The following is a 15,700-nucleotide window of genomic DNA, read 5'->3' as shown; positions in this document are numbered from 1 at the left end:
CGCTCCTTGTGTCCATCACTTCCGTCGTCTACCGGAAGTGCGGGCGAACCCGGGGTGGAGTGGAGGGGGGGGGGGGGGGGAGATACCGCACTCAACACCGTTACCATGGCGACCCCGCCGCCCACGTGACCGCCCGAAGGGGGCGTGTCCGGAGGGGTGACCCCGCCTCTTCCAATCACGTGGTTCCGGGCCGGGGGGAGCGAGGATGGCGGCTGAGGTTGGGGGGGGCGGGTTTGGGGGGTATTTTGGGGGGGTCACGTGGGGTCGGGGGTCACGTGGGGGTCACTGGGGGGGGGCGGGGGGGGCACTCCCGAACTCCTGGGTCCCCTCCCGGACTCCTGGGTCCCTGGGGCACTCCTGGGTCCCTCCCCGAACTCCTGGGTCCCCCCGAACTCCTGGGTCCCTGGGGCACTCCTGGGTCCCTGGGGCACTCCTGGGTCCCTTCCGCACTTCTGGGTCCCTCCCGAACTCCTGGGTCCCTCCCGCACTTCTGGGTCCCTCCTGAACTCCTGGGTCCCCCCCGAACTCCTGGGTCCCCCCGAACTCCTGGGTCCCCCTGAACTCCTGTGTCCCTGGGGCACTCCTGGGTCCCCCCCGAACTCCTGGGTCCCCCCGAACTCCTGGGTCCCCCTGAACTCCTGTGTCCCTGGGGCACTCCTGGGTCCCCCCCGAACTCCTGGGTCCCCCCCGAACTCCTGGGTCCCTCCCGAACTCCTGGGTCCCTCCCGAACTCCTGGGTCCCCCCCGAACTCCTGGGTCCCCCCTGAAGCGGGTCCCCCCTGAACCAGGTCCCTGGGGCACTCCTGGGTCCCCTGGGGCACTCCTGGGTCCCCGCAGGTGCTGGTGCTGCTGCTGCTCTCGGGGGCTTTGGGATCCGAACCCGCTCGGAAGGTTCAAATCGGGGTGAGGAAGAGGATGGAGAATTGTGGGGAGCGGAGCCGGCGGGGGGACCTGTTACATACATTATATACGGTAATGAACTGGTTATACTGGGAGAGGGGTCATTATATACAGTATATACGGTAATGAACTGGTTATACTGGGAGAGGGGGCCCATTACATACAGTATATACGGTAATGAACTGGTTATACTGGGAGAGGGGTCATTATATACAGTATATACGGTAATGAACTGGTTATACTGGGAGAGGGGGCTCATTACATACAGTATATACGGTAATGAACTGGTTATACTGGGAGAGGGGTCATTACATACAGTATATACGGTAATGAACTGGTTATACTGGGAGAGGGGTCATTACATACAGTATATACGGTAATGAACTGGTTATACTGGGAGGGGGGACCGGTTACATACAGTATATACGGTAATGAACTGGTTATACTGGGAGAGGGGGCTCGTTACATACAGTATATACGGTAATGAACTGGTTATACTGGGAGAGGGGTCATTATATACAGTATATACGGTAATGAACTGGTTATACTGGGAGAGGGGGCTCATTACATACAGTATATACGGTAATGAACTGGTTATACTGGGAGAGGGGTCATTACATACAGTATATACGGTAACGAACTGGTTATACTGGGAGAGGGGTCATTACATACAGTATATACGGTAATGAACTGGTTATACTGGGAGAGGGGGCTCGTTACATACAGTATATACGGTAATGAACTGGTTATACTGGGAGGGGGCTCATTACATACAGTATATACGGTAATGAACTGGTTATACTGGGAGAGGGGTCATTACATACAGTATATACGGTAATGAACTGGTTATACTGGGAGAGGGGTCATTACATACAGTATATACGGTAATGAACTGGTTATACTGGGAGAGGGGTCATTACATACAGTATATACGGTAATGAACTGGTTATACTGGGAGGGGGCTCATTACATACAGTATATACGGTAATGAACTGGTTATACTGGGAGAGGGGTCATTATATACAGTATATACGGTAATGAACTGGTTATACTGGGAGAGGGGGCTCATTACATACAGTATATACGGTAATGAACTGGTTATACTGGGAGAGGGGTCATTACATACAGTATATACGGTAACGAACTGGTTATACTGGGAGAGGGGTCATTACATACAGTATATACGGTAATGAACTGGTTATACTGGGAGAGGGGGCTCGTTACATACAGTATATACGGTAATGAACTGGTTATACTGGGAGAGGGGTCATTACATACAGTATATACGGTAATGAACTGGTTATACTGGGAGAGGGGTCATTACATACAGTATATACGGTAATGAACTGGTTATACTGGGAGAGGGGTCATTACATACAGTATATACGGTAATGAACTGGTTATACTGGGAGAGGGGTCATTACATACAGTATATACGGTAATGAACTGGTTATACTGGGAGAGGGGGCTCATTACATACAGTATATACGGTAATGAACTGGTTATACTGGGAGAGGGGCCCATTACATACAGTATATACGGTAATGAACTGGTTATACTGGGAGAGGGGTCATTACATACAGTATATACGGTAATGAACTGGTTATACTGGGAGAGGGGGCTCATTACATACAGTATATACGGTAATGAACTGGTTATACTGGGAGAGGAGCTGTGGGGGGATCCATACTGGTCCATACTGGTCCATACTGGTGCATACTGGTGTATACTGGTCTATGGTGGTCTGTAATGTGTGTACTGGTTCATACTGGTGTGTACTGGTTCATACTGGTATACACAGGTCCATACTGGTTTATACTGGTCCAGCACCACTATATGAAGTAGTCTTCACCAGTTTATACTGGTTTATACTGGTTTATACTGGTCACTGGGGGATTTTACTGGTTCTTACTGGTTCGGGGCGATCCATACTGGTATATACTGGTGTATACTGGTGTGTACTGCTGCATACTGGTTTATACTGGTGTATATTGATCCATACTGCTATGTACTGGTCCATACTGGTTTATACTGGTGTGTACTGGTTCATACTGGTGCACACTGATGCGTACTGGTGCATATTGGTCCATACTCGTATGTACTGGTTTATACTGGTGCATACTGGTGCATAGTGGTATGTACTGGTGCATACTGGTTTATACTGGTGCATGTTGGTCCATACTGGTATGTACTGGTTTATACTGGTGTATACTGGTGCGTACTGGTGCATATTGGTCCATAGTGGTATGTACTGGTGCATACTGGTTTATACTGGTGCATGTTGGTCCATACTGGTATGTACTGGTTTATACTGGCGAATACTGGTGCGTACTGGTGCATATTGGTCCATAGTGGTATGTACTGGTGCATACTGGTTTATACTGGTGCATATTGGTCCATACTGGTATGTACTGGTGCATACTGGTTTATACTGGTGCATATTGCTCCATACTGGTGCATACTGGTGTATACTGGTCCACCACCACTACATGCAGCAGTCTCCACCAGTTTATACTGGTTTATACTGGTCACCGGGGGATTTCGCTGGTTCTTACTGGTTCGGGGGGATCCATACTGGTCCATACTGGTTTATACTGGTCCATACTGGTGCAGGGGCACCTGGAGGACGGCTCCCAGTTCGACAGCAGCCTGAGCCGGGATCAGCCCTTCGTGTTCTCCCTGGGGACCGGCCAGGTCATCAAGGGCTGGGACCAGGGGCTGCTGGGGTGAGGACCCAGGAGTGCCCCAGGGGACCCAGGAGTGCCCCAGGGACCCAGGAGTGCCCCAGGGACCCGGGAGGGCGAGGGGGGGACCCAGGAGTGCCCCAGGGACCCAGGAGGGCGGGGGGACCCAGGAGATTGGGGGGAACCAGGAGTGCGGGAGGGACCCAGGAGTTCGGGGAGGACCCAGGAGTGCCCCAGGGACACGGGAGGGTGGGGGGACCCAGGAGTTTGGGAGGGACTCAGGAGTTCAGGGGGGACCCAGGAGTGCCCCAGGGACCCAGGAGATCGGGGGGGGACCCAGGAGTGCCCCAGGGACCCAGGAGTTCGGGGGGACCCAGGAGTGCCCCAGGGACCTGGGAGGGCAGGGGGGACCCAGGAGATTGGGGGGACCCAGGAGTGCCCCAGGGACCCGATGAGGGCAGGGGGGGGACCCAGGAGTTCAGGGGGACCCAGGAGCTTGGGAGGGACCCAGGAGTTCGGGAGGGACCCAGGAGTTCGGGAGGGACCCAGAGATCAGAGGAACCCAGGCATCTGGGGGACCCAGGAGTGCCCCAGGGACACAGGAGGGCGGGGGGGACCCAGGAGTTCAGGGGACCCAGGAGTTCGGGAGGGACCCAGGAGTGCCCCAGGGACCCGGGAGGGCGAGGGGGGGACCCAGGAGCTTGGGGGGGACCCAGGAGTTCGGGAGGGACCCAGGAGTTCGGGAGGGACCCAGGAGTTCGGGAGGGACCCAGGAGTGTGGGAGGGACCCAGGAGTGCCCCAGGGACCCGGGAGGGCGGGGGTTGACCCAGGAGCTTGGGGGGGACCCAGGAGTTCGGGAGGGACCCAGGAGTTCGGGAGGGACCCAGGCGTCCGGGCGGTGACCTTTGCCCTTTCCCGCAGGATGTGTGAGGGCGAGAAGCGCAAGTTGGTTGTTCCCCCCGAATTGGGTGAGTCCCCAAAATGGGCTGAAATTTGGGGTAAATCCCCCAATTTGGGGGGTTTTGGGGGGTGGGGGAGGGGTGGGGGATGCCCCTCCCCCTCCCCCCCCCAACTGACCCCTCCCCCCCCCCCCCCCAACCAGGTTATGGGGAGCGAGGGGCGCCCCCCGAAAATCCCCGGTGAGTTTGGGGTGAAATGGGGTGAAAATGGGAAATTTGGGGGGAAATGGAGAATTTTGGGGAAAATTTGGGGAATTTGGGGGAAATTTGGGGAAAATTTGGGGTAAAATGGGGTAAATTTGGGCAAAATTTGAGGGAATTTTGGCACAAAATGAGGGAAAATTTGGGGTAAAAATGGGAAAATTTGGGGGGAAATTTGGGGGAAAATTGAAAAATTTGGGCAAAATTGGGGGGAAATTGGGGGAAATTTGGGTAAAAATGGGAAGAAATTTGGGGCAAAAATGGGAAATTTGGGGCAAAAAGGGGAAATTTGGGGGAAAATTGGGAGAAATTTGGGCAAAAATGGGGAGAAATTTGGGGAATTTGGGGAAAATTGGAGAAAATTTGGGGCAAAAATGGGACAATTGGGGCAAAAATTGAAAATTTGGGGGAAAGTGGGAAATTGGGGAAAATTTGGGCAAAATTTGGGGGAAATTTGGGGGAAATTTAGAGGAAATGGAAAATTTTGGGGAAAACTGGGGAAAATTTGGGGCAAAATGGGGCAAATTGGGGAAAATTTGGGGGAAATTTGGGGGAAAAATGGGGGAAATTTGGGCAAAATTTGGGGTGAAAATTTGGTGAGAATTTGGGGAAAATTTTGGCGAAAATGGAAAATTTAGGGGAAATTTGAGGGAAAAATGGGGGAAAATTGAGGGAAAATTTTGGCACAAAATGAGGGAAAATTTGGGGCAAAAAAGGGAAATTTGGGGAAAATTGGGGTAAATTTGGGGGAAAATGGGGGGAATTTGGGGCAAAAATGGGGAAATTTGGACAAAAGTTTTGACAAAAATTTGGGGAAAATTGGGAGAAATTTGGGGAATTTTGGGGGAAATTGGGGAAAATTTGGGGGAAAAATGGGAAATTTGGGGCAAAAATGGGGAAATTTGGACAAAAATTGGGGGAAAATTTGGGGAAATTTGGAGCAAATTTGGGGGAAATTTGGGCAAAAATGGAAAATTTGGGGGAAATTTGAGGGAAAAATGGGGGAAATTTGGGCAAAATTTGGGGAAAATTTCAGCAAAAAAAGGGGAAATTTGGGGGAAAATTGGAGAAAATTTGGGGCAAAAATTGAAAATTTGAGGGGAAATTTGGGGGAGAAATGGGAAATTTGGGCAAAAAAATGAGGGAAAATTTGGGGCAAAAATGGGAAATTTAGGGAAAATTTTGGGGAAATTTGGGAAAAATTGGGAAATTTGGGGGAAATTTGGGGAAAATGGGAAATTTGGGGAAAATTTGAGGGGAAAATGGGGAAAATTTGGGAAAATTGGTGGAAATTTGGGGCAAAATGGGGGAAATTTGGGCAACATTTGGGGTGTAAAAATGGGCAATATGGGGTGAAAATGGGCAATTTGGGGTGAAAAATGGGCAATTTTGGGGTGAAAAAGCGCAATTTTGGGGCTGGGGAGGGTTTTGGGGTGAAATGTGGGGTTTGGGGGGGTCTGGGGTGGCAGTTTTGGGGTGAAAAGGGGCAGATTTGGGGGTGACCTCCCGCCCTTTAGGGGGCGCTGTGTTGATTTTCGAGGTTGAGCTGCTGAAGATCGAGCGGCGGCCGGAGCTCTAGGGGGGGCCCGGACGCCTGGGTCCCCTCCCGAACGCCTGGGTCCCTCCCGAACGCCTGGGTCCCCTCCTGAACGCCTAGGTCCCTCCCAACCCCCTATGTCCCTGGACACTTGGGTCCCTCCCGAACGCCTGGGTCCCCCCCAACCCCCTATGTCCCCGAATGCCTGGGTCCCCTCCCGAACGCCTGGGTCCCCCCAACCCCCTATGTCCCCGGACACCTGGGTCCCTCCCGAATGCCTGGGTCCCTCCCAAAAGCCTGGGTTCCCTCCCGAACGCCTGGGTCCCTCCCAAAAGCCTGGGTCCCTCCCGAACGCCTGGGTCCCCTCCCGAACGCTTGGGTGCCCTCCCGAATGCCTGGGTCCCTCCCAAACCCCTATGTCCCCGGACGCCTGGGTCCCCTCCCGAACGCCTGGGTCCCCGGACGCCTGGGTCCCCGGACGCCTGGGTCCCCTCCTGAACGCCTGGGTCCCTCCCCGAACTCCTGGGTCCCCCCAACCCGCTATGTCCCCGAACGCCTGGGTCCCCTCCCGAATGCCTGGGTCCCCTCCCGAACGCCTGGGTCCCCCCAACCCCCTATGTCCCCAAACTCCTGGGTCCCTCCCGAACTCCTGGGTCCCTCCCGGACGCCTGGGTCCCTCCGAACCCCCTATGTCCCCGGACGCCTGGGTCCCCTCCCGAACGCCTGGGTCCCTCCCCGAACTCCTGGGTCCCTCCTCGAACTCCTGGGTCCCCCCAACCCCCTATGTCCCCGAACGCCTGGGTCCCTCCCGGACACCTGGGTCCCATAGGAGTCCCCTTTATCCCCTCCCCCCACCTCCAAACCCCAGGCCGGGGGGTGTGTGGGGGGGTCAATAACTATGCCAATGGGGGGGGGAGGGTGAGGTGGGGACCCAGGCGTTCGGGCACCCGGACGCCTGGGTCCTTTTGGGCGGGGGGGGGGGGGACACAAACCCCCCCCAAAATCCTTCGATTCCGTTTATTAAATTGATATAAAAACAACCCGAGAATACAAAAAACACCTAAAAAAGCCCCAAAATCCCTTTGTCCCCCCCCCAATAAAATAAAATACAATAAACCCCCCCCCCCCCCAATTAAAACACCCCCCGAAAGTGGGGGAGGGGCTGATTATCACTGCGGGGGGGGGGGGGGGTGGCCCCGCCCCCTCCCGGGTGGGGGGAGGGGGGCGGGGCTTGGGGGAGGGGGCGGGGCTTGGGGGGAGGGGGCGGGGCTTGGGGGGTCATTTCTTCTGGGGGGGGTTGAGTTTCTGCAGCCCCCGGATCTTCTCCAGGAGCCCCACGATGAACTCCTGGGGGGGGGAGGGGGGGTTAGAGGGGACCCAGGAGTGCCCCAGGGACCCTGGAGTGCCCCAGGGACCCTGGAGTGCTGGGGAGGGGACCCAGGAGTGCCCCAGGGACCCAGGAGTGCTCCAGGTGGGGGGACCCAGGAGTGCCCCAGGGACCCTGGAGTGCCCCAGGGACCCAGGAGTGCCCCAGGTAGGGGGACCCAGGAGTGCCCCAGGGACCCTGGAGTGCTCCAGGTGGGGGGACCCAGGAGTGCCCCAGGGACCCTGGAGTGCCCCAGGCAGAGGGGACCCAGGAGTGCTGGGGGGGGGGGGGGACCCAGGCGTTCGGGAGGGACCCAGGAGTACCCCATGGACGCAGGAGTGCCCCAGGGACCCTAGAATGCCCCATGGAGTCAGGCATGCAGGAGGGACCCAGGAGTACCCCATGGACCCTGGAGTACCCCATGGAACCAGGAGTGCCCCATGGACCCAGGAGTGCCCCATGGACCCAGGAGGCTGGGGGGAGATGGACCCAGGAGTACCCCATGGACCCAGGAGTACCCCATGGAGTCAGGCATGCAGGAGGGACCCAGGAGTGCCCCATGGACCCAGGAGTGCCCCAGGTGGGGGGACCCAGGAGTGCCCCACGATGAACGCCTGGAGGAGGGGGAGGGGGGGTTAGAGGGGACCCAGGAGTGCCCCAGGGATCCTGGAGTGCCGGGGAAGGAGGGACCCAGGAATGCCCCATGGACCCAGGAGGCTGGGGAGAGAGGGACCCAGGAGTACCCCATGGAGTCAGGCATGCAGGAGGGACCCAGGAGTACCCCATGGAGTCATGCGTGCAGGAGGGACCCAGGAGTACCCCATGGACCCAGGAATGCTGGGGAAGGAGGGACCCAGGAGTACCCCATGTAGTCAGGCATGCAGGATGGACCCAGGAGTACCCCACGGACCCTGGAGTGCCCCGGGGGGGGACCCAGGAGTGCCCGACGATGAACGCCTGGGGGGGGAGGCGGGGTTAGAGAGGACCCAGGAGTGCCCCAAGGACCCTGGAGTGCCCCAGGGGGGACCCAGGAGTGCCCCGGGGGGGGACCCAGGAGTGCCCGACGATGAACGCCTGGGGGGGGAGGCGGGGTTAGAGAGGACCCAGGAGTGCCCCAAGGACCCTGGAGTGCCCCAGGGGGGACCCAGGAGTGCCCCATGGACCCAGGATACTTGGCGGGGGAGGGACCCAGGAGTGCCCCATGGAGTCAGGCATGCAGGAGGGACCCAGGAGTACCCCATGGACCCTGGAGTGCCCCAGGGGGGGGACCCAGGAGTGCACCACGATGAACGCCTGTGGGAGGGGGAGGGGGGGTTAGAGGGGACCCAGGAGTGCCCCAGGGACCCTGGAGTGCTGGGGAGGGGACCCAGGAGTGCCCCACGATGAACGCCTTGGCTGGGGGGAGAGGGACCCAGGAGTGCCCCATGGACCCTGGAGTGCCCCATGGACCCTGGAGTGCTGGGGCGGGGGGGGGACCCAGGTGTTCGAGAGGGACCCAGGAGTGCCCCATGGAGTCAGGCATGCGGGAGGGACCCAGGAGTGCCCCATGGACCCAGGTGTGCAGGGAAGGGACCCAGACGTGCAGGAGGGGACCCAGGCATGCCCCAGGGACCCAGGCATCCGGGCGCCACCCCTCCCCCGCTCACCTCGGTGGGTTTGTAACAATCAACCAGAATCTCCTGGGGGGGGGAGGGGGCAGAAAAACGGGGGGGTCAGGGGGGGCTGGGACCCCAAAACCTGGGGGGAGTGGGGGGGGGTCCCCCCAGGCCCATCCCCCATCCATATTATTGGGGTCTTCCAGCCCCTCCCCCTCATATGATTGGGGAACCCCCAAATCCAACCCCCACCCCCACTTCAGGGTCCCTCCCCCACTTCCCCCCCCCCCCGCCCCAAAATTGGCGGGAAAAACACCCCCCAAATTGGTGGGAACCCCCCACCCCCAATTGGCAAGAAAAACACCCCCCAAATTTTAGCGGGAAAAACACCCTCCCAAAATTGGCGGGAAAAACACCCCAAATTTGGTGGGAAAAACACCCCCCCAAAATTGGTGGGAACCCCACCCCCAATTGGCGGGAAACACCCCCCAAAATTGGTGGGAAAAACACCCCCCTCAAAATTGGCGGGAAACACCTCCCAAATTTTGGCGGGAAAAACACCCCCAAATTGGCGGGAAAAACACCCCCCCCAAATTGGCAGGAAATAACCCCCAAATTTGGTGGGAACCCCCCCCCCCCCAAATTTGGCGGGAAAAACCCCCCTAAATTGGCGGGAAACACCCCCCGACAATTGGTGGGAAACACCCCCTGACAATTGGCGGGAAACACACCTCCTCCCCCCCCCCCCCCCCCAAATTGGTGGGAAACCCCAACGTTTGGTCGGAAACACCCCCCAAATTGGCGGGAAACACCCCCCAAATTGGCGGGAAACACCCCCTCAAATTTGGCGGGAAACACACCCCTAAATTGGCGGGAAACACCCCCCCCAAATTTGGCGGGAAACACCCCTGAATTTGGCGGGAAACACCCCCCTAAATTGGTGGGAAACACTCCCCAAGTTTGGCGGGAAACCCCCCCCCCAATTTGGCGGGAAACCCCAACATTTGGCGGGAAACACCCCCCAAATTTGGCGGGAAACCCCACTCAGCCAATGGGCTCAATGAACTGGGAGGGGGAGACACGTCGCCCCCTGTTGGACACTCAGGGGAACACCCCGAGATTTGGGGGTTCCCGTGGATTTTTGGGGTGAATCCCCGGGGTTTTGGGGTTGCTGGGGGGTGTCCCCGGTTGGGGGGGTGTCCCCCCGTGTTTTGGGGGGGGTGTCCCCCCGTTTTTGGGGTCCCGCTCACCTGGATGCGGGCGGATCGGGCGCCGTCGCTCTCCAGCTCCAGCAGCTCGTCCACGTCGATCTCCAGCTCCGGGATCTGCTCCTCCTGGCAACACCGGACGCCTGGGTCCCTCCCGAACTCCTGGGTCCCCTCCCGGACGCCTGGGTCCCTCACCCGGACGCCTGGGTCCATCCCTGAACTCTTGGGTCCCTGGGGCACTCCTGGGTCCCACACCCGGACACCTGGGTCCCCACCCAAACTCCCAGATCCCCCCCAACCCACTATGTCCCCGCACTCCTGGGTCCCTCCCTGAACTCCTGGGTCCCTCTCCGAACTCCTGGGTCCCCTGCCCGAACTCCTGGGTCCCCCCAACCCCCTATGTCCCCGAACGCCTGGGTCCCCGCCCGAACGCCTGGGTCCCCGCCCGAACGCCTGGGTCCATCCCTGAACTCTTGGGTCCCTGGGGCACTCCTGGGTCCCTCCCGAACTCCTGGGTCCCTCACCCGGACGCCTGGGTCCCCCCCAACCCTCTATGTCCCCAAACTCCTGGGTCCCTTCCCGAACTCCTGGGTCCCTCCCGAACGCCTGGGTCCCCTCCCGAACGCCTGGGTCCCCTCCCGAACGCCTGGGTCCCTCCCTTGGTACCAGTACTCCCACCCCCCCCCCCCCACCCCGGGACCCCCCAAACAGGCCCCAGAACCCCCAATATCGACCCCTCCCCCCTCTGGAAACCCCCCAAATTCTCCTCCCATTGACCCTTTCACGAGGGGGCGTGGCCAACCAGGCATGCGGGAGGGACCCAGGAGTGCCCCAAGGGACCCAGGCGTTCGGGAGGTAACCCAGGAGTGTCCCAGGGGACCCAGGAGTCCGGGAAGGGGACCCAGGAGTCCGGGAAGGGGACCCAGGAGTCCGGGAAGGGGACCCAGGCGTTCGGGAGGGGACCCAGGTGTTCTGGAGGGACCCAGGCGTTCGGGAGGGGACCCAGGCGTTCGGGAGGGGACCCAGGAGTCCGGGAGGGACCCAGGAGTCCGGGAGGGGACCCAGGAGTTCGAGTAAGGGACCCAGGAGTTCGAGTAAGGGACCCAGGAGTCCCCCAATGGATCCAGGAGTCCCCCAATGGACCCAGGAGTTGGGGAGGGGACCCAGGCATGCCCCAATGGACCCAGGAGTCCCCCAATGGACCCAGGAGTCCCCCAATGGACCCAGGAGTCCCTCAATGGACCCAGGAGTCCCTCAATGGACCCAGGAGTTCGAGTAAGGGACCCAGGCGTCCCCCAATGGACCCAGGCGTCCCCCAATGGACCCAGACGTGCCCCAATGGACCCAGGAGTCCCCCAATGGACCCAGGAGTCCCCCAATGGACCCAGGAGTCCCTCAATGGACCCAGGAATGCCCCAGGCGTGCCCTGAGGGACCCAGGCATGCCCCAGGGGACCCAGCGGTTCGGGAAGGGACCCAGGAGTTCGGGAGGGGACCCAGGAGTCCGGGAGGGGACCCAGGAGTTCGGGAGGGGACCCAGGAGTTCGGGAGGGAACCCAGGAGTTCGGGAGGGACCCAGGAGTCCGGGAAGGGACCCAGGAGTTCGGGAAGGGACCCAGGAGTTCGGGAGGGAACCCAGGAGTTCGGGAGGGACCCAGGAGTTCGGGAAGGGACCCAGGCGTTCCCCAATGGACCCAGGAATGCCCCAGGCGTGCCCCGAGGGACCCAGGCGTGCCCCAGGGGACCCAGGCATGCCCCATTTCCCCCCCCGCCGCTCACCGGGCAGTCGAAGAGCGCCGTGAGCTGCTGCAGGATCCATTCCTCCAGGTGCAGGCGCTTCCGCAGCTCCCGCCGGTCGTACCGAACCGTGACCTTCCCCTGGCGCCGCCCCGGGGCCTCCGGAGCCTCCGACCCCGCGTCCCCGGGACCCGGATCCGGAGCCGCCGCCCCGGGGCCGCTCAGAGCGAACGCGACGCGCGGAGCGGGACCCGGCGGCGCCGCCATGGCACCGGAACCGGAAACGGAACCGGCGGGGAGGGCGGGGCGGGAGTGGGGGAGGGGGTGTGTGTGAGGGGGTTAAAGGGGCGATATAGGCGCTCTTAAAGGGGCGATGGGGAGAAGGGGGGGACGCGCTTAAAGGGGCGATGAGCGCTCTTAAAGGGGTAACGGGGAGAGAGGGGGGACGCGATTACAGGGGTAATGAGCGCTCTTAAAGCGGCAATGAGCGCTCTTAAAGGGTGATGGCAGCGCTTAAAGGGATAACGGGGAGGAGGGACACACCCTCTCTTAAAGGGGCGATGGCAGCGCTTAAAGGGGGAACGGGGAGAGGGGGGGACACGCCCACTCTTAAAGGGGCGATGGCCGCTCTTGAAGGAGCGATGGCAGCACTTAAAGGGGCGATGGCCGCTCTTAAAGGGGCGATGCAGAGCTTAAAGGGGTAACGGGGAGGGGGGGAAACGCGCCCACTCTTAAAGGGGCGATGGCAGCGCTTAAAGGGGTAATGGGGAGAGAGGGGGGGGGATGCGTTTAAAGGGGCGATGAGCGCTCTTAAAGGGGCGATGGCAGCGCTTAAAGGGGTAACGGGAAGAGAAGGGGGACGCGATTAAAGGGGTAATGAGCGCTCTTAAAGGGGCGATGGGCGCTCTTAAAGGGGCGATGGGGAGGGGGGGGGATGCGCTTAAAGGGGCGATGAGCGCTCTTAAAGGGGCGATGGGCGCTCTTAAAGGGGCGATGGCAGCGCTGAAAGGGGTAATGGGGGGAGGGGGGGGACGCGCTTAAAGGGGCGATGGGGAGAGAGGGGGGGATGCGTTTAAAGGGCGATGAGCGCTCTTAAAGGGGCGATGGAAGCGCTTAAAGGGGTAACGGGAAGAGAGGGGGGGATGTGTTTAAAAGGACGATGAGCGCTCTTAAAGGGGCGATAGGGAGAGAGGGGGGGATGCGATTAAAGGGGCGATGAGCGCTCTTAAAGGGGCGATGGCAGCGCTTAAAGGGGTAACGGGAAGAGAAGGGGGACGCGATTAAAGGGGTAATGAGCGCTCTTAAAGCGGCAATGAGCGCTCTTAATGGGGCGATGGCAGCGCTTAAAGGTGTAACTAGGAGAGGGGGGGGACGCGCTTAAAGGGGCGATGAGCGCTCTTAAAGGAGCGATGGCCACTCTTAAAGGGGCAATGGCCGCTCTTAAAGGGGCAATGGCAGCGCTTGAAGGGGCGATGGGGAGAGAGGGGGGACGCGCTTAAAGGAGCGATGAGCGCTCTTAAAGGGGCGATGGCCGCCCTTAAAGGGGCGATGGCAGCGCTTAAAGAGGTAAAGGGGAGAGAGAAGGGACGCACTTAAAGCGGCAATGAGCGCTCTTAAAGGGCGATGGCAGCGCTTGAAGGGATAACGGAGAGAGAGGGGGGACGCGCTTAAAGGGGCGATGAGCGCTCTTAAAGGGGCGATGGCAGCACTTGAAGGGATAACGGGGAAAGAGGGGGGACACACCCTCTCTTAAAGGGGCGATGGCGGCTCTTAAAGAGGTAACGGGCAGTGCGGTGGGACACGTCCACTCTTAAAGGGGTAATGGCCAGTCTTAAAGGGGCACTGGCCGCTCTTAAAGGAGCGATGGCCGCTCTTAAAGGGGCAACGCCCGTGCTTAAAGCGGTAATGGGCAGTACGGCAGGACACGCCCACTCTTAAAGCGGCGATGGCCGGTGTTAAAGGGGCAATGGCTGCTCTTAAAGGGGCAAAGAGTTCAGAAGGGACCCAGGAGTTCGGGGGGGGGGTCCTCAAATCTGACCCCCCCCACACTTTGTATAATAAAAGTCTCTATTCTTTATGGACAATCCTGTGGATTTGGGGACCCCCCCCCCATTGATTTTGGGGGGTCTCCCCATAGTTTTTGGGGGGTATCCCCATAACTCAACCCCCCCCATATTGGGGGTGCCCCCCCCCCCCCCCCCCCCCATTTTAAGGTGAAACGGCCGCAAACGGTTTAAAAAACACTAAAATCAGCATTTTTTAATTGGTGCCTCCCCAGGGTTTGGGGTTAAAAGGGGGTGGAGCTTCCGGGTGGGCGGGGCTTCTGAATGGCGGCACTACCAATGGGCGTGGCTTACGGGTGGGCGGAGCCTCCATGGTGGTTGTGGCTCCTGATTGGTGCACCTCCCTATGGGCAGGGCTTCCAAATGGGCGTGGCTTCCCAATGGGCGTGGCTTCGGGGTGGGTGGAGCTTCATCGGTGATCGTGGCTCCTGATTGGTTCGCCTCCCAATGGGCGGAGTGGCCGGGTGGGCGGAGCCTCCTGATGGCGGATCACCCAATGGGAGGAGCTTTCCATGGTGGGCGTGGCACCCAATGGGCGGGGATTCATGGTGGGCGGAGCTTCCCGATGGTTGTGGCTCCTGATTGGCGCATCCCTCAATGGGCGTGGCTTATGGGTGGGCGGAGCCTCGTGATTGGTGGGTCACCCAATGGGAGGGGCTTCAGGGTGGGCAGAGCCTCCAGGATGGGCGTAGCTCCTGATTGGCTTGCCGCCCAATGGGCGGGGCTTCCGGGTGGGCGGAGCCTCTTGATTGGCAGGTCTCCAATAGGCGGAGCTTTCCATGGTGGGCGTGGCTCCGGATTGGTGGGTCTCCAGGTGGGCGGGGTTGGGGGGGGTTCGTGGGCGGGTCAAGAGGGGGGGGAGGGGCGTGGCCCCCACCACGCCCGAAGGGTTTCCCGCCAGCCCCTCCCCCACCCCCCCGGGGTCCCCCCGACGCTTTTGGGTCGTGGGAGAACCTGGGGGGGGGGGGGGAGGGGACAACGGTGTCACCAACAATGTCACCGTGACCCCCATGTGACCCCCATGTGACCCATTGCCCCCCATGTCCCCATTGTCCCATTGCCCCCATTGACCCCAATGTCCCCATTGCCCCCCATGTCCCCATTTTCCCTCATGTCCCCATTGCCTCCATTGACCCCAATGTCCCCATTGCCCCCAATGTCCCCATTGCCCCTCAATGTCCCCAATGTCCCCATCACCCTCATTGCCCCCATTGTCCCATCACCCCCATTGCCCCCAATGTTCCCAATGTCCCCATTGTCCCCCATGTCCCAAATGTCCCCATTGCACCCCATGTCCCCATTATCCCCATTGACCCCATTGTTCCCATTGCCCCCAATGCCCCCAATGTCCTCAATGCCCCCATTGTCCCCCATGTCCCCATTGCCCCCCATATCCCCATTGTCCCTAATGCCCCCAATGTCCCCATTGCCCCCCATGTCCCCATTGCCC

General features: G+C 59.6%; 2 protein-coding genes across 2 annotated transcripts; one reads left to right on the top strand and one right to left on the bottom strand.

Annotated features, from left to right (window-relative positions):
- Positions 1–192: 192 nt before the first annotated feature.
- FKBP2 (FKBP prolyl isomerase 2) lies at positions 193–6,720 on the top strand. The gene is given in 7 exon segments (XM_080364711.1): positions 193–217; positions 838–972; positions 3,514–3,626; positions 4,507–4,553; positions 4,688–4,707; positions 4,709–4,724; positions 6,263–6,720. Coding segments are annotated over 7 exon segments (405 nt in total). The 5' UTR covers positions 193–205; the 3' UTR covers positions 6,325–6,720.
- A 732-nt stretch (positions 6,721–7,452) lies between these two features.
- PPP1R14B (protein phosphatase 1 regulatory inhibitor subunit 14B) lies at positions 7,453–12,454 on the bottom strand (the record flags this gene model as incomplete). The annotated part of the gene is made up of 4 exons (XM_080364714.1): positions 7,453–7,629; positions 9,295–9,327; positions 10,494–10,577; positions 12,230–12,454. 4 exons carry the CDS (start codon positions 12,452–12,454, stop codon positions 7,561–7,563), a joined length of 411 nt encoding a protein of 136 aa, XP_080220840.1. The 3' UTR covers positions 7,453–7,560.
- Between the last annotated feature and the right edge of the window lie 3,246 nt (positions 12,455–15,700).

Source organism: Nesoenas mayeri, assembly GCF_963082525.1.
Source record: "Nesoenas mayeri genome assembly, contig: SCAFFOLD_113, whole genome shotgun sequence".
NCBI lineage: Eukaryota > Metazoa > Chordata > Aves > Columbiformes > Columbidae > Nesoenas > Nesoenas mayeri.
This window is presented reverse-complemented; position numbering and strand designations above follow the sequence as displayed.